The following is an 18,327-nucleotide window of genomic DNA, read 5'->3' as shown; positions in this document are numbered from 1 at the left end:
TCCTATTATCACAGTATCAAAGAACCTCACAATCTATTTATGCACCTGAGACCTCCAGTGAAGCAGGACAGGGCTATTACCCCCATTTTCCAGGTGGGGAGCTGAGACTTGGGGAGCTTTTAGGTTTCAGAGGAAGTCTGTGGCACAGCAGAAATGGGAGCTAGATTTTTCTGAGCTATAAGTTGGTGCCCAAGCCATTCAGAAATCCTTTCACTCCAGTTAGGCTCCTTCTGAAGTCAGTGGGAATAATAGAGCCAAACACCTCTCAAGATCTGGCTCCTAACAGCGACCATATGATAACCTACCTGATATCCCACAACATTAAAACTAGTGTCACTGTTGGAGTTCTGCTACATGTCTGCTTCACAGGACCTGGTTTGAAGGGAGTACATGCGACTCTCACGTTATGAGGAGCTCCATGAAAATAGTCCCTTGGAGCTGGGCAGGTGATGCCATCTCTGGGGCTCTTGGCAGTGCCTGGAGGGATCTTCCAGTTATCTCCAAATAATAGACCCATAGCGTGGCTCCCTTTCAGTACAGCTTTAGCAAACTGTCCACTTACTCATGGTCATAAGAAATATGTTTATCAAGGAAAGCACTGATATGTTAGGAAAAGGAAGAGGCGCTGCCAAAATACACTCTCTGAAATAACGCAGAACTCCCCAGATACTTGGGGTCTGCTCCTTCCCAGAGGAATGGAGCTGAAACGACGGAGCTACAATGGAAAATTATTCTTTCTGACATCAAGCCTTATCTGAAGGCTGAGTTCATCACTTCACTGGGGGGCTAGTGATGGTAACGGGCCTTGGTTCCAGGTGGTCTTGCAAAGACTGCAGCCTTCATCCACTTCAGAAGGTTTATTTTGGCCTCTGATTTCCTTTAGAGAAAACAAAACCTCATTCCTGGTTTGTGTCACTCTCCAAAGGCTTTCCAAACAATGCCTTTTGGGCACATTTAAAACAAAAATGGTTTCTATAGCCTGTTGCTAGGTGTTGCTTTTTTTTTTTTTTTAATCCCACAGCTCAGGAAATCTAGCTCCCATTTGTGCTGTGTCACAAACTTCCTCTGAAACCTAAGAGCTTCCTGTGTCTCAGCTCCCCAGCTGGAAAATGGGGGCAATAGCCCTGCCCTGCTCCCCTGGAGGTCTCAGGCGCATAAATAGATTGTGAGGTTCTTTGATACTGTGATAATAGGACCATATAAGCCCCATGCATCACAGAAATGCCATGGTGATGAGTAGTTTCTGACTGCACAAGCCAACCCTCTGATCTGATGGAGTTGTCATGGGATAATGTATAACTCAGAGTGTGTACGGGTAGCAAAACCTTACCCCTAATGATCAGGGGCCAGGCTGGTCTGAGGATATAGCTAGAGCTTTTTTTTTTTCACCTGGTTTTATCACAGATTAAGTATAGGATGTTGCCTCATTTATTTCCTTTTGGGTGGCCTTTCTGGAAGGACTAAGTGATCTCCAGGATGATTTGGGCTCCTAAATAGTCCTTTTCAAAAGTGAATTAAATACATCTAGTGCTGAAACCTCATTACTATTCTCTTATTTTGCTGATCCAGAACTATGGTCATACATGAGTTCTTATTAACCAAAGACAGATCCTATGTTAGACTCATTACCACTGAACTGACTGTCTTGGATCTGGCTTTTGCTTGCAATGGTCTCAGAGAAGAGGTTAGATATTTCTTCCATACCCCAGTAAGAATTGCAGTCTAAATTTTGGGAGTGGACATACAGACTGGAAAATAGCACAAGCAACTAGCTAAGATTTCATATTTCAGTACCTCATTTGTGAGCATAACTGCAGTAATTTAAATATAAATCAGGCCTGTAGTTGCAACTAAATGCTTTGTGCCAGATCCTGAACCTCATATTTTTAGGAGCACTTCACTGCATAAAGCAGCTTATTGAAGTCAATGGAACCGCTAGCAGGGCAAGATAAACCCAGTCCAAGTAAATAGGCAGGATCTCACCTTGTTTGGCCACACGTGGCTTCAGTGAGTGCAAGGTGTCTCCAGCGGGACCTACAGGGTCTGGCATGAAATTCATGTCCATCATATCCCTATTATAACTCCATTTTCCTTCTCTCTTCCCCACATCATCCTTGGCTGGACACCTTGCTTGATAGAACTGTTATTTGACAGCCGTTTTATCTCGTCTACAGGCTCTTAAAACCTTAAGCTGTTTATTTGGTTTATTAAAGTCCTCATGACATTCCAGGGAAATATAACAGCACTGGCAGTTTTATGTGGTTTATCTGACCAGTCCAAATGAAAGACCCAACCCTGCTTCTACTGAAGTCTGCGGGACCTCCAGTAATGATTTCAAGGGATCAGGACCAACCTTGTGCAGAAGGAAGGCCTCATAAAACATCAAAACAGCAGCAGCCTGTTGGCTTTACATGACTCACTGCAATAACAGTGCTGGAAAAAGAAAACCTTGGCTCCCACTATATGCTCAGGGCTGGAATTCAGAAGCTACCTTCACCCTCCAGTTGTGAGGGAGGCTGGGGATCCTTTCTGATCACTCAAGGGCCATTTTGTTTCCTCTGTCCCTGCAGTCAGCAGACAATATTAAGTCAGAAGCGAAGGGTTCTGCTGCTGCAGTGGAAAGTTTGTCGGAGCAGTCTCCATGAAAAGACAAGGCATTGTTGATCCTGGCCAACATCACATCTGCTCAGTGAAATTAAATCCTAATTTGTCTGTTATACTGGGACTGAATTTTGGCTCAGAGCAAGAAAGCAGGCTTCTCTGGAGTTATCCACAATGGAGGGGCCTGGCCCCACATCTAAAAGAGCAGCAAAACTTGAACTTTGTGGTAGGTTTTGAGTGTTTAAATATCAGGAGGAAATAGGAGGGAATCCAGGGAAAATGCATCATTCTTGCATAAACATTTATAGCACTGGAATAATGACATTTAAAGGAGAAGTTCTGCTTCATATTCATAGCTTTACAAATAATGATGCCACATACATTTTAGGGCCATTCAGCCTCCGTCCTGGTCACTTCCTTTGTGCCAATGTTTCTTCTTAAGGCTGTAATGTTGTTTCCATTGGTATTAAAGTTGTTGCCAGGGTCTTCAACAGGTGCAGAAGCAGGGCACTATGAAAAGAGGATGTGTAACTGTGATTAAGGTCTGAATGCCTTAGTTAGGCACCATATGTTCCTGTTTCTTGCTCAAGTTTGAATTAAGATCTTGTCTGAATAAAGGCATTTTCTGCACCTGTTTAAGTCAAAAGATGGTCAGTTTTTGTCCTGCCAAAGAGCAACATAAATTATTTCCACCACCAGACACCAGAACCAGCCTATATTCTTAAATTGTAAATGTACTGGGAATGCAGAGCACACATAGCCAAGTAACATGCACTAAATAGTTGAAGGGGGTTACTCATTGTTTAAACTACTGGACTACAGCATTTTTTAAGCCATAAAATACCACACTAAGCCTGTTGAAATGTTTGCAGCTCAAGTTCTTAAAGCCCCAATTTTTCTTCCAAGTTCTGAAACTACTTTCTTGGAAAAGTTAGGATTTATCTTGTTTACAAAGCTTCTACAGAAGTGACAGACCCGCTACAGAAAGGGGAAGCTTCACTCTGCAGCTTAATAGTATGCAGGGAGTTTTTTAATGAACTATTCTCTGAATCATAAGAAAGAAATGATAGGGTCAGATCCTAACTGGGAATATAGCCCTGAATTTTTAAAAGATGGCCAGTCAAATGGTCTCTGCTTCAATATGCCAAAGATTGTATAATAAAATGGGTATTTAATACTTTAAGTATTACATATAATGGTTACTATTAAGCAGAAGTTTTCAGCCATATAGGCATCAAAGAAGTACACACAGGGCATGTCTAAAAATGCATTTATGCTGACTTAAATTTACTACGCAGTAAGTTACTCCATAGTAAGCAGGAATAGGTTGGCTTCTACATGTGTAGGTGTTAAAGCACATTAATGCTGCATGTGGACTGACTTGGGACTAAAGTTAATCCCAAACCAGTTAACACTCACAGCAGTACTGCCCGGTAAGGTATCTACACATGCATTGCTATGCAGTAACAAATTAGGTGTAAATTTGATACCTGCATGATGCAGGTCTCATCCCATCTGGAAAGCAGGCCTTACGTGCCAAAGTATGAGCATAAGTCAGACTAGTGCCTAACAGTCTTCAGTATTTGCCTACAAATATTCAAGTGTAAAGCTGAGGCTGTCTGGGTCTCTTTTGCCTTTAAGATACTGAAGAGGCAAACTCGAGTTTTAATTTTTAAGGCATCCTCTTTGTGGATATCTGGACCCAGGAAATACCTGGACTCATTGCAGAGCTCACAGCCAGGTATCACCCAAGCTGGAGATAGAAAAATTAAGGAAAGGAGGGGCAGCTCTGCATCTTACATTAGCATATAAAGAGGGTGCAGGTCCCAGCTTCAGAAACCACCTGAAGTGACTGCATCATGGTTAGTCAGCTGACTGGGTCTCAATCACAACCCAATGGGTCTCAGGCCCTAGGCTTTTTCCTTCCGTGGACTGTTCCTTAATTCATCCATGTTCAGACCCAGGCCAGAGTTAGGGTTCTGTGGGACCACTTAAGGATCACTTGGTCCTGGACCATGTCAACAGGACGACTGGAAATCAGACCCTGCAAGAATTTCCTTTTATGAGCAGAGATTTTTCATGGCTACTGTGCTTGAGAGGATGTGCTTTATCTGGGCTATATTGTCTTTGTTTCTTCAATAACCCTGTTTATTTCGTTCTGCATTCAGGCAGGGAGTAGCACAGATATGAACCTGGAAGGGGAACTCCACACAGCAGTTCATCAATACTGGAGACACCGTTCAGTCTCAACAACAAACTGGGACAACTCACAGGAGTAAGGACCTACCATTGAAATGCAGAGGTGCAGAGCAGCTAGGACACAAATTCTGCTTGAGGACACAGTCTGAAACCCAGGAACACAGCACATGCAAGACATGGCACAACAGTTGTACCTCTGTAAGCTATCCAGGCACTTCCACTGGGCCTTCCTACATTTTGGTGTACATCACATCAATCCAAATACGATAAGTTTAGACAAGTAAAAGATAAGGGATAAACAGAGCTAGCAGTAGGCCAAGGCAAGCAGATGCAAATTCTGGGGCCAAAATTTGCCAAACATGCAAGGAGGAACTCTGCTTCTCAGCATGAAGCATGCCCAGGTTTTTCTCTCTGTGGGCTAAAGCGATACATTCTTGCATCTAGCCTCTAACACTTGCCATCCCTAGAAGTTTTTTTTTGCCGCCTATGAGGGGCACCCTCAAAGTCCTTTAATGCTTCATTCCTGTGTTTTGTCCTGTATCCCACCTTTACTCGCCTGTCACATCTTGATGTAAATATTGTTTAGCTGTTCTTACAAGCAGGAGACTACCCACTGTATGACCGATGACTCGGGCTGTCCTTGCACGCTCCAACCACCCCCGTATGTGCCCCACACCTCACAGATGTTATTTGTACATCTATGTTGGGGCTGTCAGCCACCACGGGCTTCTCACCCCCGTCTTTCTCTAGCTAGGCCCACCAGGGTTTGACTCTGAGGCTCCAGCCCTTTAGTACTCTCTGGGCCCGTGTCCCTACTTTTGTGCTCACTACAGCACCAGACCTTCTGCCCCCCTTCACACTGCACCCCTGGGCACCATTGGGTCTTCTGACTCCTGAGGCTTGGCCCCTTTCTTATGGCTTGGGCTACTAGCCTAGATCCACCCACTAGGACCCAGCTTCAAAGTCCTATTTTCCTGCAGCCAGCTCTGGGCCTCTGGCCCTGTACAGCTGCACCCACTAGTGCACTGGGCCCTTTGGCCTTTTATGACTGCGCCAAGGCACTAATGAGGCTGCCTGCTCCCCTAAAGCCTCAACCACAAACCACCGGTTTACTAATCAAACACAAACAAGTAAGCCCATGGGCTGTAACCAAAATAAAGTTAAGGAAGGCAGGCTGCCAGCTCTTGTTTTCCATGGCTCAGTGCTTTTGCTTTCCAGTGTCTGCTGTGCTCATTCTTGTGGGGCTGCCGCAGTTTCTCTGGGAGTCATCAGAAGCCCACCCCCTCTGCAGCCAAAACTCCCTTTAGCCAGCTCAGCCCAGGGTTTATAGTTCTGGCCTGCCCACTTCTGATCACCTGACGAGCCAGCAAGGCTCAGCTTTTAACCCCTACTCTGTGAGCAGGCTGTGCCCAAAAAGTTCTGGTCTTAATGGGGCCAGCCTGCTTTCTGGTAACAGGGCTAGGGTACCCTGTTACATAGTCCAATGCCCTAAATGTTTGAACAAAACCATGCAAGTGAGGTCAAGTCTTATGTGATAATTTTTGCTTGTTCATTTTGCAACAACACGTGGACACCCCAGTTGAGATCAGGGTTCCCTTGTGTCAGTGCTGAACAGATACTGTCCACCTAGCAACCAAGATCTCCTACCCAAGAACTTGGAGTTTAAGTTGAGCAGACAGGCAAAGAGTCGGGGGGGGGGGGGAGGAGGAAATATCATCTTCATGCCACAGATAGGGAAACTGAGGCACAGAGGAACATGCCAAAGGCTTGAGATAGTATGGCTGCCTCAAAGCTGAGACTTGGACCTAGGTCCCTCAAATCCCAATCCAGTGTCTTCTGTGTGTGCATATAAGTTTGATAAACTCCTTTCCATGCAGAGATCATTTGAGGAGAACTCAGCAAATCACTCTGAACTAGTCACATCTCCAAGGAAGTTCATGTCACTTTGTACTTGTAAATTATCCAGAGCTGATGGTGGCACTCTCAGGACTGGTTATTCAAAGTTATGAGCATTTGTAGACGACACTTTAAAGTAGGTTAAATGCCTTTCACCGCTTTAATGGCATTGTTGTTTGCCTATTCGGTGGCATACTGCACGTTAATTCCAGCTGCTGTAGCATGTTCAGTGGCATAATGCGCCTTAAATGACTTTGGGGCGCTGCAAAGTAAAACACCTCCGAGGAGTTTTGGTTTCCTACCCTACAGCCATGGAGGGAAGCACCAGGCTCTGTGCAGCTCAGGGGCTGTGCAGGCAGCCCGGGAAGGCAGGCTTCACAGAAGAAAAGAAAAAAAGAAAACCACAAAAAAGTGAGCCTGATCCCTGCTCCCTGGAGCCTGTCTGCCTGAGCTGCGCAGGGGCCCGGTGCTTCCCTCCATGGCTGCGGTGCCTCCTGGGACTGCCCGAGCTGGGTGCCTGCTGGTGGGGGCCACCTGGAGGGACCACTGCTGCTGCAGAGAAAAGCACCAGCCCCCTTTCCCCCCTCCGCAGCTCAGGGACTGCTCTGCCTGCCAGCAGCTCGCTCTGCCCTCCCCATCGCTGGAGCGGCAGGTAAGGATCAGGCTCTGACATGGGAGTACACGACACAGGGGTTTACTTCACCCTAAACTGAAGCAGTGTTTTTTAAAATATGCCCCATGTGCTCACCAATGTGTGTGTGGGCTGTCACTCCTCTGTAAGCAGCTTTCAAGTTTTTGCCTGTAATGAGCGTGGAGACGGAGCATGGGAGACGAAGCTCCCACGGTTCGACTCTGTCCTTTACCTGGATGAACACAACTCCCAGGACTGAGTTTCCAGAGTGAATTTTAGTGATTAGAAATTCAGCTGTTACTTTGGCGAGATTCTGCAAAGGACCCTTTAGTTTCACTTGGTGAAACAGTCGCATTCACAGGGTGAAAGCCTGGCCCCAGTGATTTTAGCAAAAGCAGGACTCCATGCTGGGATATTTGTGATGATCAAACACAAAAATCTTAAATCCTGGTAATGACACAGGCTAACTTCCTATGTGTTACAAGTTGGTTGTGGGTAACACAACTGGTCCTTGTGATCTGTCTGTGTCCAGACAGTTATCAAGAGCATGTGAGGAAGCCTAGTTTAACTTCCCATTCTTTCCTCTCCCCAGAAGCATAAGGATTCAGTCAGTGACGCTGGTTAGAGAATATAAGAAAGCACTAGCATTCACATACAGGAGATAATCATTTCTCGCAGCTGTGGGACCATCTCGTGTCTCCATCTTCTGTTGGGTTTGTGCAACCGCAGCTTATAACCTTTCCAAAGGTACTTTCTAACCCTCGGACAACAAAAGTCTATTTGTTCAGGAAAGGAATCAAAGATCGAGTTGCAGCTTTGATTGCTTCCAGGTTATTAAGCATTAAGATATGTCTGGGATCTTTTGTTTGGCTGACAGATGGTTATATTTTCCATTATAACCTAATGCACATGCAATTGCTGACCTAGCAATTCAATGATTACACGCAAAACTCGGTAATTGTACGTACAACTGACTATTCACATTTGCCTGCAGTTGTATGATGTAGACATGTAGTTCACTTAACCCTGGGCATGATCTTTTCTGCAAAGTCAGACATTGCAGATTAGATGTAGGAGAATTACTAGCCAGATATTTAAAGATCTTCAGTCAGTCATAGTAAAGCGTGCAAATTACCAGCTCTCTCTCCACATATACGACATTAGCACACACACTTTTGTTTCTGAAATCTAGACCTCATAATGTGAGGCAGAGGGCCTCCATTTTCTGAAGGAATCATGCATAATTACCCATAAATATGTAGTTACCATGGCTACACTGAGAATGGCTGCTATTTCATATATGCCAGGGGTGTCAACCATACAGCCCGCCACACTGCTCTTCTATCTGGCTATTGGTAGCAAGCTACTAGGAGGAGACAGGAGCATATCCTGCCACAGAATGTGGGGTCCCTGGACCCCAGTGGACATGGGCATCAGTGGCAGGCCTCTGGATCTCCCCCTAGTCTGAACACAATCCCGTGCTGCTGCCTGGTCCCCAAACCTACACTGCCACCTGAACACAACCCCACTGCAGGCCCATGGATCCCACCTGAGAGGAGTCCCCATGGTTCAGATCTCACCTAGAGCCTAGGAGGAGTTTGACACCCCGATATACGCATTACATATGCATTTTTGAAATCTCAATACAATTTCTCATGTCAGTTAGGGGAGTTTCACTGTAATGAGGTACTGGACCTTCTGCCCATAGTGTCATACAGTGCAGGAGATGAGACCTGAAGGAAATTAAAAGATGCCCTGGGGCAAAAAAACAAAACAAAATAAAAAACAAGGATACAAGTACCCAAGTGATTTAGGAACCCAAATACTGGCTTACTGGCTTTCTGGGAGAGGTAGGCCTATAAGCCACTTCAGTGATTCAGAAATTTCACTCCAACTAATGTGATTCTTGCAATACCATCATTAATGCTGGCAATGAAGGTTGTGCCCTTGGTCAAATGGACGAGTTCTTTTCCCAGAGTCTCTCAGCTGCACCAGCATACACCGGCAGAGCAGAGGGGCCACAAAAGAGTAAGGGGCAGCTCACTGATTTTACAGTGGCCTGGAAAACAGCCAAGAGCAGCCAGAAGGTGACTCCATGGAGGAATGGGGGCTAAAGCGCCCTGGCAACATCCCGCACACAGGAAGCCAGTAAGACTGGATGCCTGCTGGTTCTGCACTCCCCAGGGACTTCCACAAGCTGAGGAAATCTCCAGACCACCACTCACCACTTGTCAGAGCAAAGGCCAAAGATTTGTGCCTCTGCGCTTTGTACAAGGCATAACTTTGTTCCTTCTCCCCAACAATTTGCATTAGGCCTTCCTAGCTCTGCTTTGCCAGCAGGTGGCAACTTTAGACTGTTTTTATGAAGTTTGTTCTGCACAGCGAAGAACTGGATTCCAGCTTTGAGAACCTTAATGTCCCTGTTCACAGCTGTTAATCCTTAGATCTGTGAACTTTTGTTCACTTCACTACCAACACAGTTCATGTCCACACAGTTGTTCTGCTAAACCTAAGGAAGTGCTGCCTTTGTGACAGACTTCTGCTCCTGCTATAGGGATCCTTTGCTCTGGTTTGCTTGTATGGGTGGGTGCTCCAGGCAGGCACATCCAGTGGAAATCCCAGTTCTTTCCTAGCTAGGTTCAGACCACAACTTCCAGGATGCATTTCCCTGCATGCTTTAGCAGTCTCCTGGAAACCATTCCCCATATAAAAGAGAGGAATCAGGCACCCTCACTTTAGGATGTTCATATAACCTTAAGCATCACAGGTGTGTTCTGGCTACTTCCAAATATGCAAGATGCTTGAGAAGACATTTACTGCTCCTTGTCATCTGCCAACTCTGCCTTATCCATCCTCTGACAACCCATCATTGCCTATTGTTTCACAGAAGCAGGACAAGTGTGCAGAGCTTCCAATCCCTGGATTCAAACTCAGGTAGACACGTGTGGTGATTCTGGTGTTCAGTTATATTATACGTGCTGAAAAAGAACTGCTAGGGAGAAGAAATGGCATCTTCCCAAGGTTAACAGCCTCATCAGAATATTATAGCACCAGCAGTAGCATAACCCTGCTGAAGCCTCTGTGGCAGCTGAGAAGCCAATAGGAATTCACAGAATATAGTGGCCCTGCTGTTTTTTGCTTACCCATGTAATTCCTCGGAAACCGCAATAAAAGTATCTTCTTCCTCATCATGGTCTGAAGTGAGTCAGTCAGCATAACTATTTTTAAGCATCTGTTCAAATCACATTAATTGCAGAAAATTTACAGCTCTTTCCTTCATGGTGCCAAGCACTTTGCTGGTTGTTTCATTTCCCTGAGGTACATAGCGGGGGATTGAGCTCATACTGTCAAGTGTCATTTGCACCTCCTCAGGCCTCTACATGAGCAGCTGAGGCCTCCAGGCCAGTTTCTCCACTCCCTGGCAGACCTCCCTCTGCAGACACCTCCTGCTGCAGGAGGGTTTCCCAGGAAAGGCAGAGCTGTGAGAATGGCTCCATCCTTGCCCACATTGCTCAAGCATCCTAAGCACCTGCAAACCATGCTGCCCTCCACCTATCCTTGGCCAACAGGAATCCTCCTAAAAAGGTGGCAAAACTGAGAGCAACTCAAATGCATTAGAGACCAAAGTAGCTGGCAAATAACCCCCCAAAAATATAGGGATGAAGAGGATCAGAAATGACCAAGGCACTCTCCTTCTCCACCTCACTCACTCCTGCACTTTCTGAGCCTCTCTGCAAGTGCTCACCCGCAGCACCACACCTTTGCAGACTTTGCGCTCTGCTGAGACAGCTAGTATTTAGAGAGGCAGAGCATGTACACACACCCATGCCCACCTTGCTTCTCCCCAGCAGGTTCATGGATGTCATTCCTTGTTGTTCCCTTTAAGGAAAACCATGTTATTCCATCAATATGAAGGTGCTGGTCTATATGGACAGAAGGGTACAGCACGTATGTACAGCATTTTGATATCTCATATATCCCTCCTCTCAATAATTATTAACCCAGATACCAATTCCATGAGTCTCTGCAAAGAGCAGGGTGTGGTGTTGCAGATGGCCATGGGTTGGTTTTATTATCCCATTATTCCAAGGAAATTGCTCCTAGTCCAGGTGATGCAACTGTCCTGTGGTTCTGCTGTGTTACATGTACAGTGCCACTAGGAGTGACAGACATTGGCAAATTAATGGTACAGCTAGGAGAAGGAGCACGAGGTGCATGCGGCTGCACACCCCTGCTTTGTGATGGTGCATTCAAGGCCCAACTCCAATCATTCAGGGCGTTTATACCCAAAACATCAGGACTACCCCTTCCTTATGGGCCTTGAAACCACCTAGATTAAAACTTCAAGCAAGGCCAGATCATATTAAGCCTCACTGCCAGCTCAGTGCAGGCCATTTTCTTCTCCTCTCTGGCATCCATTCTCTGCTACTGCCTTCCCATAGAGGAGCTCTATTCATGCCGACTTGAGTCACTTTAGCAGTGAGTAGCTTTGAAAGGCATGAAGTGCTATGTACACTTCTACCCTTCTCACTGGACAAAGGCAACATGCTCACTTGCTTGGTCTCTCTCTCTCTCTCTCTCTTTGCTCCTACTAATATCAGTAGCAACACCAAACATTAGTGCCAGTGGAAGCTGGAGTGAACCTACAACTTTTCCTGAAGTCACAGATAAGAGAAATGTGCCAAAAGGTACACAAGAAAAATTAGTGCTTAACCATCATCCACTTTCTGCCAGGACAGGAGGTGCCTGGGTTTTCCTAGGTGATGAAACCAGACAGAGGTTTGAAGGGGTAAGAACTGGAGGCTTACAAAGAAACATCAGACAAGAGTTAGGGCCACTTTTGTGGCTCAAAGTTGTTGAATGATTTCCCTCAGGCTGGCAGATGCATTGAGCCAGATGTGTAGCTGCTGTAAACCTCCAGTCTGCTGAGGGTCTGGCCCATCCACCCTTGCCTCCAGCGTACCTGGGGGAAACTTTCAGACAAACCAGTCTTCTGAAGTAACAGACAGGATTTCTATATGTAATGTGTGCAGGTGGAAGCTATAACTACAGGGCAAAACTACTGTAAAATGCATTGTAGTTGCCCTGTGACGAAGGGAAAAAGCTTCCCAGCATAGACGTTTCCAGCCACCACATCATTTTAAAGAAAAGCTAGGGCTGGCCAGAGACCATTCCTCCAAAGCCTTTTTGGAAATCAGCTTTTAATATTAAGTTTTCCCTGTCACTGCAGCAGGGGAGCCAAACCCTGAGGCTGGCAGGCGGCACAAGGATCAGGCCTGGGCTCCAGGGGCAGCAGGTGCGGGGAGCTGTCCCATTTCTGAGGCAGCTCCCTGCTAGTCCCATGCAGATCATTGCTCAGCTTGGCATAGAGTGGGCAGGAACTGTCCCACTTGTGGGGCAGGTCCTGGGCAGCTCTGTGCCAAGCGCAGCTTGCCTAGCTCAACATGGAGCTGTCTGGGAGCTGCCCCACAAGTAGAGCAGTTCCTGCCTGCTCCCTGCTGTGTGGGAGCAATTTCCTAGTCAGCTGTCTACATGTACTCCTGCACAGTAGCTAATGCAAAGTTAACCTAGTACCTGCATTTCTTGGTACTAGGAAACCTCGCATTAGCCTGATTTACTGTGCAATAAATGTTGTGCACATGTAGAAACTGACACTTTACTGCGTAGTAGATTAGTCTACTGTGCAGTAAAGCATCTCATGTAGACATGCCCGGTAACTCTTTCCCTACCTCTGCTTGGGGATTTAAAAGGCTTTGCCAGCAATAAACAGTTAATTGTACCTTCTAGTGTCCCAAGGAGGAAGGGAAGTGTTATTTACCCCTATTGCAGGCAAGGAAAAGGAGTCAGAGGATGGCAAGAGCAAGGTCAGATACAGTCTGCATTGGAGGCAGGAAAAGAACCCAGAGGTCTTGCCTGACAGCTTCCTGCTCAAATACTAGCAAGTACATCCTCTGGACTGAATGGTACTAGTATATTTAAATACCTTAATTTTCCTGATTACCATTGTCTTTCATGGGAGGAAGGTGAAGGGCTCTGCTGAACCCTCATCCTGGAAAATCCTGATTTTCCTCCAAACACTCCTCAGAGCCCAATTTCTGTCTTTCATTTCTAATTGTAGCCAGACAGGGATAGCACATTTCTGAGCAGGACAGGCATATACATAGCTGTTAGTAAGATGCACAACTGAGTAAGTGAGAAACTACAGTAGCAATTACAGACTGATCCAAAACTGCCAGGGTGTCTCACTTACCTTATTTCATAAGGTCAGAACCTTTCACTTTGTGGATTTCCTCTATCAAGGGGCCCAGAGGGATGAAGGTCCAGAAAGCATTTGTCAAAGACCTTAGATGTTCAAACACACACAACAGTTCATTGTTCGTCACAGGCCCTGTGCCCCACAACCAAGACCTCAGCTGGTCAAACTAACCTAACTGTGCAGAAGTCAGCAGTGATTTATAGCAGCTGAGGCTCTGCTTTAGCAATCTGGAGAATTCTGCATCTTTGCACAGACCCCAGCAATCAAGGATTAGTCTCTACTTTGCACACCAAGAGGTGAAGGGGCTGGAGCGGTGATTTGCAGCACAGGGGGCTGTGCACTATTAGCACTATTAGGTATGCAAACACTTACATATGATTCACAAGATAAACTCAGAGGTTTCAAATAGAAAGCCAGTGTCAGAACCATTCTGACCTGCTGCAGTCTGAGTTCTCTGCAGCAGAAGAATTGCTTGGTTATGTTTTTGTCATCAAAAAACAATTGCAAGCTAAGAGCTGGCATTTCCCAAGGGGGGCTGGGAGTCTAATGAAGGGTGCTTTGGGTCTAAAAATGTTGAGAACCGTGGGGCTAGAGTACTGCTGTGGCACAGGGCAGGAGCTGAGCACAGTGACAGGTGAGCAGATGTTAACGAGAAAGCAGCTCAGGGGACTGGCTTTGTTTAAACCCCAACAGGCTTTTCTCTCTGGTTGTGTTACCATTCTGGCTTTATTAGAAACCTATTTAACTAAAACTCCCTGACAAGAAAGGCCAAGCAAGAAGCTCTCTAGGAGTGAGACAGCTGACAGGCAGGAAAGGAAACCGTTATGGCCTTAGAAGGTTTATGCTGTGGGAAGCTGTCTCTCTGCAACTCTTCCCCCAACAGATGATATCAATGGCCCCTCCTGCATCTGTCTTCAAAGCAGCAGCACTATTCAGAGTGCCAGGGTCAGTCCAAGATAAGCCCTGGGCAATGTATTTGATTTCAAATGTCACCATGGGGAACATGGGCTAGTGAATGTAGGCAGCTGGGTTCTGATTTGCCAGGGCCTCAGTTTACCCATCTGTGCAATGGAAAGAATAGACTGACCTACCTTCTGAATTGCTGAGAGATCTTCAGGGCTAGGGACAGAAGTTACATATAAACCAGTTTAAGTGAGCAGAAAGTGGTTTAAACCTGTAACAGAATAGAAGTTCAGTGCACATAAACTAGTTTCAAAATGGTTGAAACTAGTTTAAGATAAACCTGTTTGAAAGTAGTATCAGACTTAATTTAGGTCAAACCAGTTTTTGAAACTTCAGTTCCAGACCCCTTCCTGGTTCAGGTTAAATCAGAGTTCCCCAGCATACTTTCCAGCCCTGCCTGTACTTAGCCTGTATGAGAAGTGCTTCTCTAAAAGAGCAGTGTGCTATCGTTAATTTGCACAGAGCACTTGGGGCTCTGTAGAGGTCCACGAGTTTCCCCACCATGTTTGTGGTAAGAGGCCTGGCAAGAACCGCTTTTGGTTTTCCATTTCTCATGCTGTGCTTTAGTCCTGCTCCTGTAAACAGGACTGCCTGATCTCTTCATGGCGCAAGATCCCACATCTACTGAAAGATTTTTCTATTGACTTCACTGCAAATTATATGCCCAGGCACTGAAGGAAAGCAGGGGTTTTAGCAGGTGGGTTGTAAAAGCAAAGATGATTTGTACTGAGTTTCTACTTATGTGAACCCTCACAGTCCAGATTTCAGCAGGAGAAACACCAGCTCCTGAAATCTGATTGTAGCTGATAAGGGAGTTACTGATTTTTCAGCTCTTAAGGTATTAGTGACTTGAATCCCTGGCTGGCTTGACCCTTTTCTGAAATCTAATCAAAACCCCTCAATCTCCAGCTCATTTCTCTGCAAATGAATCTGGACTCCCCCCCACCCCTCCCTTCTCTTCCCCCTGCCGCTGCACTGACTTGATTGCTTTGGTGTTAAACATTTTTAGACAATTCAATCATGGACCTTTGAAAGCTGCCATCAACTAATGAGTTCAAAATTATAGATGGAAAAGGAGGAGAATGCAAGGAATCCCTGATAGTAACACAGAACTAGGGCCCAGCGTGGGGAAAATCCTGTTATTGGCAACAAAGCCCACCTACGAGCAAATCAGTGGGATGGGTCCCATGGTGATTGTTGGCTTAGAAATGGTATTTAAAGGTTTGTTTTTTGGGAATTGGATATATATATATATACACACACACTATATATATATTAGTGTGTGTGTGTATATATCCAATTATATATATAATTGGATATACGTGTGCGTGTATACTAGCAAACTGCCCGTCAAGAATGACAGGGGTGGGGAGGGATGGGGGGAGGGAGGGAAAGCTTGCTAGCCCTAACACCCTCACCACCACCTCCCAGGAGTGGTGGGGGGGACTTGCCCCACTGTCCCCTCCATCCCTCTCTGCCAGCACCCCACACTGCTGCCTCCAAGAAGCAGGACCGGGTTGGGGGGGGACAGCCACTGGCACTGGCCTTGCCCACCCCCCAGTCATGGCAGTGCTCCACCATGCCACCACCTCCTGTCCATAATGCTCTTGGAGCACTCTGGTTGTTTCAGTAACCAATCAGAGTGCTCCAAGAGTGTTATGGACAGACAGACAGACTAAGCCTTTTATATATTAGAATATATGTTATATGACATTAGAATATATCTGTCTGTCCATAATGCTCTTGGGGGGGCATGGCTCCCAGCAGGACTTGGTTCCAGCCAGTGCTGTGTCAAGAATGACGGGTGGGGCATAGCTCCAGCAGAGTGGGCCAGGTGGACACGGGGGGGGGAAGTGGCACAGGGCCAGACACAGAGCAGGGGGGTGGCACAGGGCTGGATGCAGAGCAGGGGGGTGGCACACAGCCAGATGCAGAGTGGCAGCAATGCAGGGCAGTGGGTGGTGGCAGTGGCTGCCACGTGCAAGCTTCCCCTCCATACCCGCTCCTGGGATGTGATGGTGACACAGGGTGGTGATGCTCCGTCCCCACCCGCACCCCACCCCCCCATGGGGAATTCACTAGTATGTATATATGTATATATATATGTATGTATTAGAATGGTTCAGGACGGACAGCAAGGGTTAATTGATTTCTAAAAAGCCTTGGTCACACATGCACAGTTGAACACAGCCTGGGAAAAAGGGGGCATGTACCACACTAGATAAGTTGGCACCAGCCAACAAGGCCCCAGAGCAGGGGAGCCTAAGTCCCGGTTTTGGAAGAACAAACCAAATTAGGAGAAGGCCTGGAAAGACCAAATTATGTGATGTGCTATGTGATGAGCTATGTGGATGTATGACAACAACACAGAGAGACTAACCAGTGACAGCCACAGATCAGGAGTCATCAGGCAGGAAGGAGAATATAAAAGAAGGACTTTGCTACTCCAAAGGGTTCCTTCCCATTTCTTCTCCCTGAGAGGGTCCCTGAGAGGGGTCCATGTCCCCCTGGAATGGTCTCCGAGGCCACCATGGACAGAAGGCACACCACCAGCTCGTCTCATCCAGGGTATGGGCCTCAGCATCCCACCTCCAGGCTGCTTACATCTGACACCTAAGAGAAAGCCTCAGAATGAAACCTGCATCCTTGCAAGATGTTCTTTGATTCTGACAGCCCTAGGATTTGGTTGATATATAGAATTGCTTGTATTGTTTCTTTTCTGCTATCACTGTGTATCAATAAATTTGCCTATTATCAACTGAAAAGTTTGTGACTGGTCTGAGGGCGGGTCCCCTCCCTGGAACAAGGCATCTGGGTCCTAAATCCAGAGCCAACAGTGGTCACCAGTTTCATAGTTGATAAAGACTTTAGCTATTGAATCCAATCACAGTGAGATGCTGGGTCAGCCTAAGGGGGATACTAAAGTCCAGGATACTTAGTAGCCGTCTTCCATGCAGTGCAGAGGAAGCTGGCCACTTGATCTGGCCTTTGGCTACTGGGCACCATTGTTGCTGGAAGTGGGACCATGACTGAACTGGGGTGGATCTATCCAATCAGCACATTTCGTTCACAGCTAACGTGTCCAGCTTGAGAGCCCAATGCCTGGTCATGCTGACACATGCACAGACCAGGGCTTTATTCTACTATGTCCCTTTGTTAATAGAAACTGGCTTTGGGGCCACCCTGCTTCATACTGACTGATAACTGTCCCAAGGGGCTGTTACATCAGCAGAGAGGTGCCAGAGCACAGCAAGGTCCTGCCTTAACCGCACTCCCCATCCTTGAGGCTGTTCCAGGCCTCTCTCAACCAGTAACTCAGGCCAGTATTCCAGCTTGCACTCCCCTGAGAGCTAGGATCTGGCCTTTGCACTATGGCTCAAACATACAGAGGCAACACACATATCACCACAACCCTCTAAGGGTCTCAAATTTCTCCTTTTTCCCACAGCAGCTGAGTAGCCACTTGTATACCTGGTTTGCATAGCTATGCAGGTACCCCACTGATTTGCATTGCCAAGCACCAAGGAGCAGTTAAGCTTTCTGTTCTCTGCACTAGGAAAGAGTCATGGGGAGCTCACTGCACAGGCCCACAGCTTGTCTGGCCTTTTATTATTCACCCCTGTTGGCTCTCTACCCACTATTTTAACATCCTGGGAAGGATTTTGAAGAGTTTCTCAGCCACTTTTCAATGCATCCTTCAGCAATCCAAGGTAGATACCTGTTTTCCATAGCTATCTTTACACAAAAATCCACCCACTCTTCAAAGAAGAACAGTTTTCTT

At 46.5% G+C, this 18,327-nt stretch overlaps 1 protein-coding gene across 3 annotated transcripts in view; it reads right to left on the bottom strand.

Moving 5' to 3' along the window:
* The window catches only part of PTGIS (prostaglandin I2 synthase), a 74,580-nt gene extending 57,558 nt beyond the window's left edge, over positions 1-17,022 (bottom strand). The window contains exons 1-2 of one of the 3 annotated variants that reach the window (XM_059733160.1): positions 16,927-17,022; positions 2,983-3,111 (exon numbers count right to left, since the gene is read on the bottom strand). In XM_059733160.1, coding sequence (XP_059589143.1) covers positions 2,983-2,984 — 2 coding nt within the window. In that variant the 5' untranslated portion in view covers positions 2,985-3,111; positions 16,927-17,022. Of the gene's footprint in view, positions 1-2,982; positions 3,112-13,577; positions 13,751-16,926 lie in introns of those variants that run through there. The other 2 variants (XM_019484533.2, XM_059733161.1) reach the window with 2 other exon arrangements.
* Positions 17,023-18,327: the final 1,305 nt, after the last annotated feature.

This window comes from Alligator mississippiensis, chromosome 9 (genome assembly GCF_030867095.1).
Source record: "Alligator mississippiensis isolate rAllMis1 chromosome 9, rAllMis1, whole genome shotgun sequence".
Lineage (NCBI taxonomy): Eukaryota > Metazoa > Chordata > Crocodylia > Alligatoridae > Alligator > Alligator mississippiensis.
The sequence above is the reverse complement of the archived record's forward strand: the minus strand, read 5'-3'. Positions and strand labels throughout refer to the sequence as shown.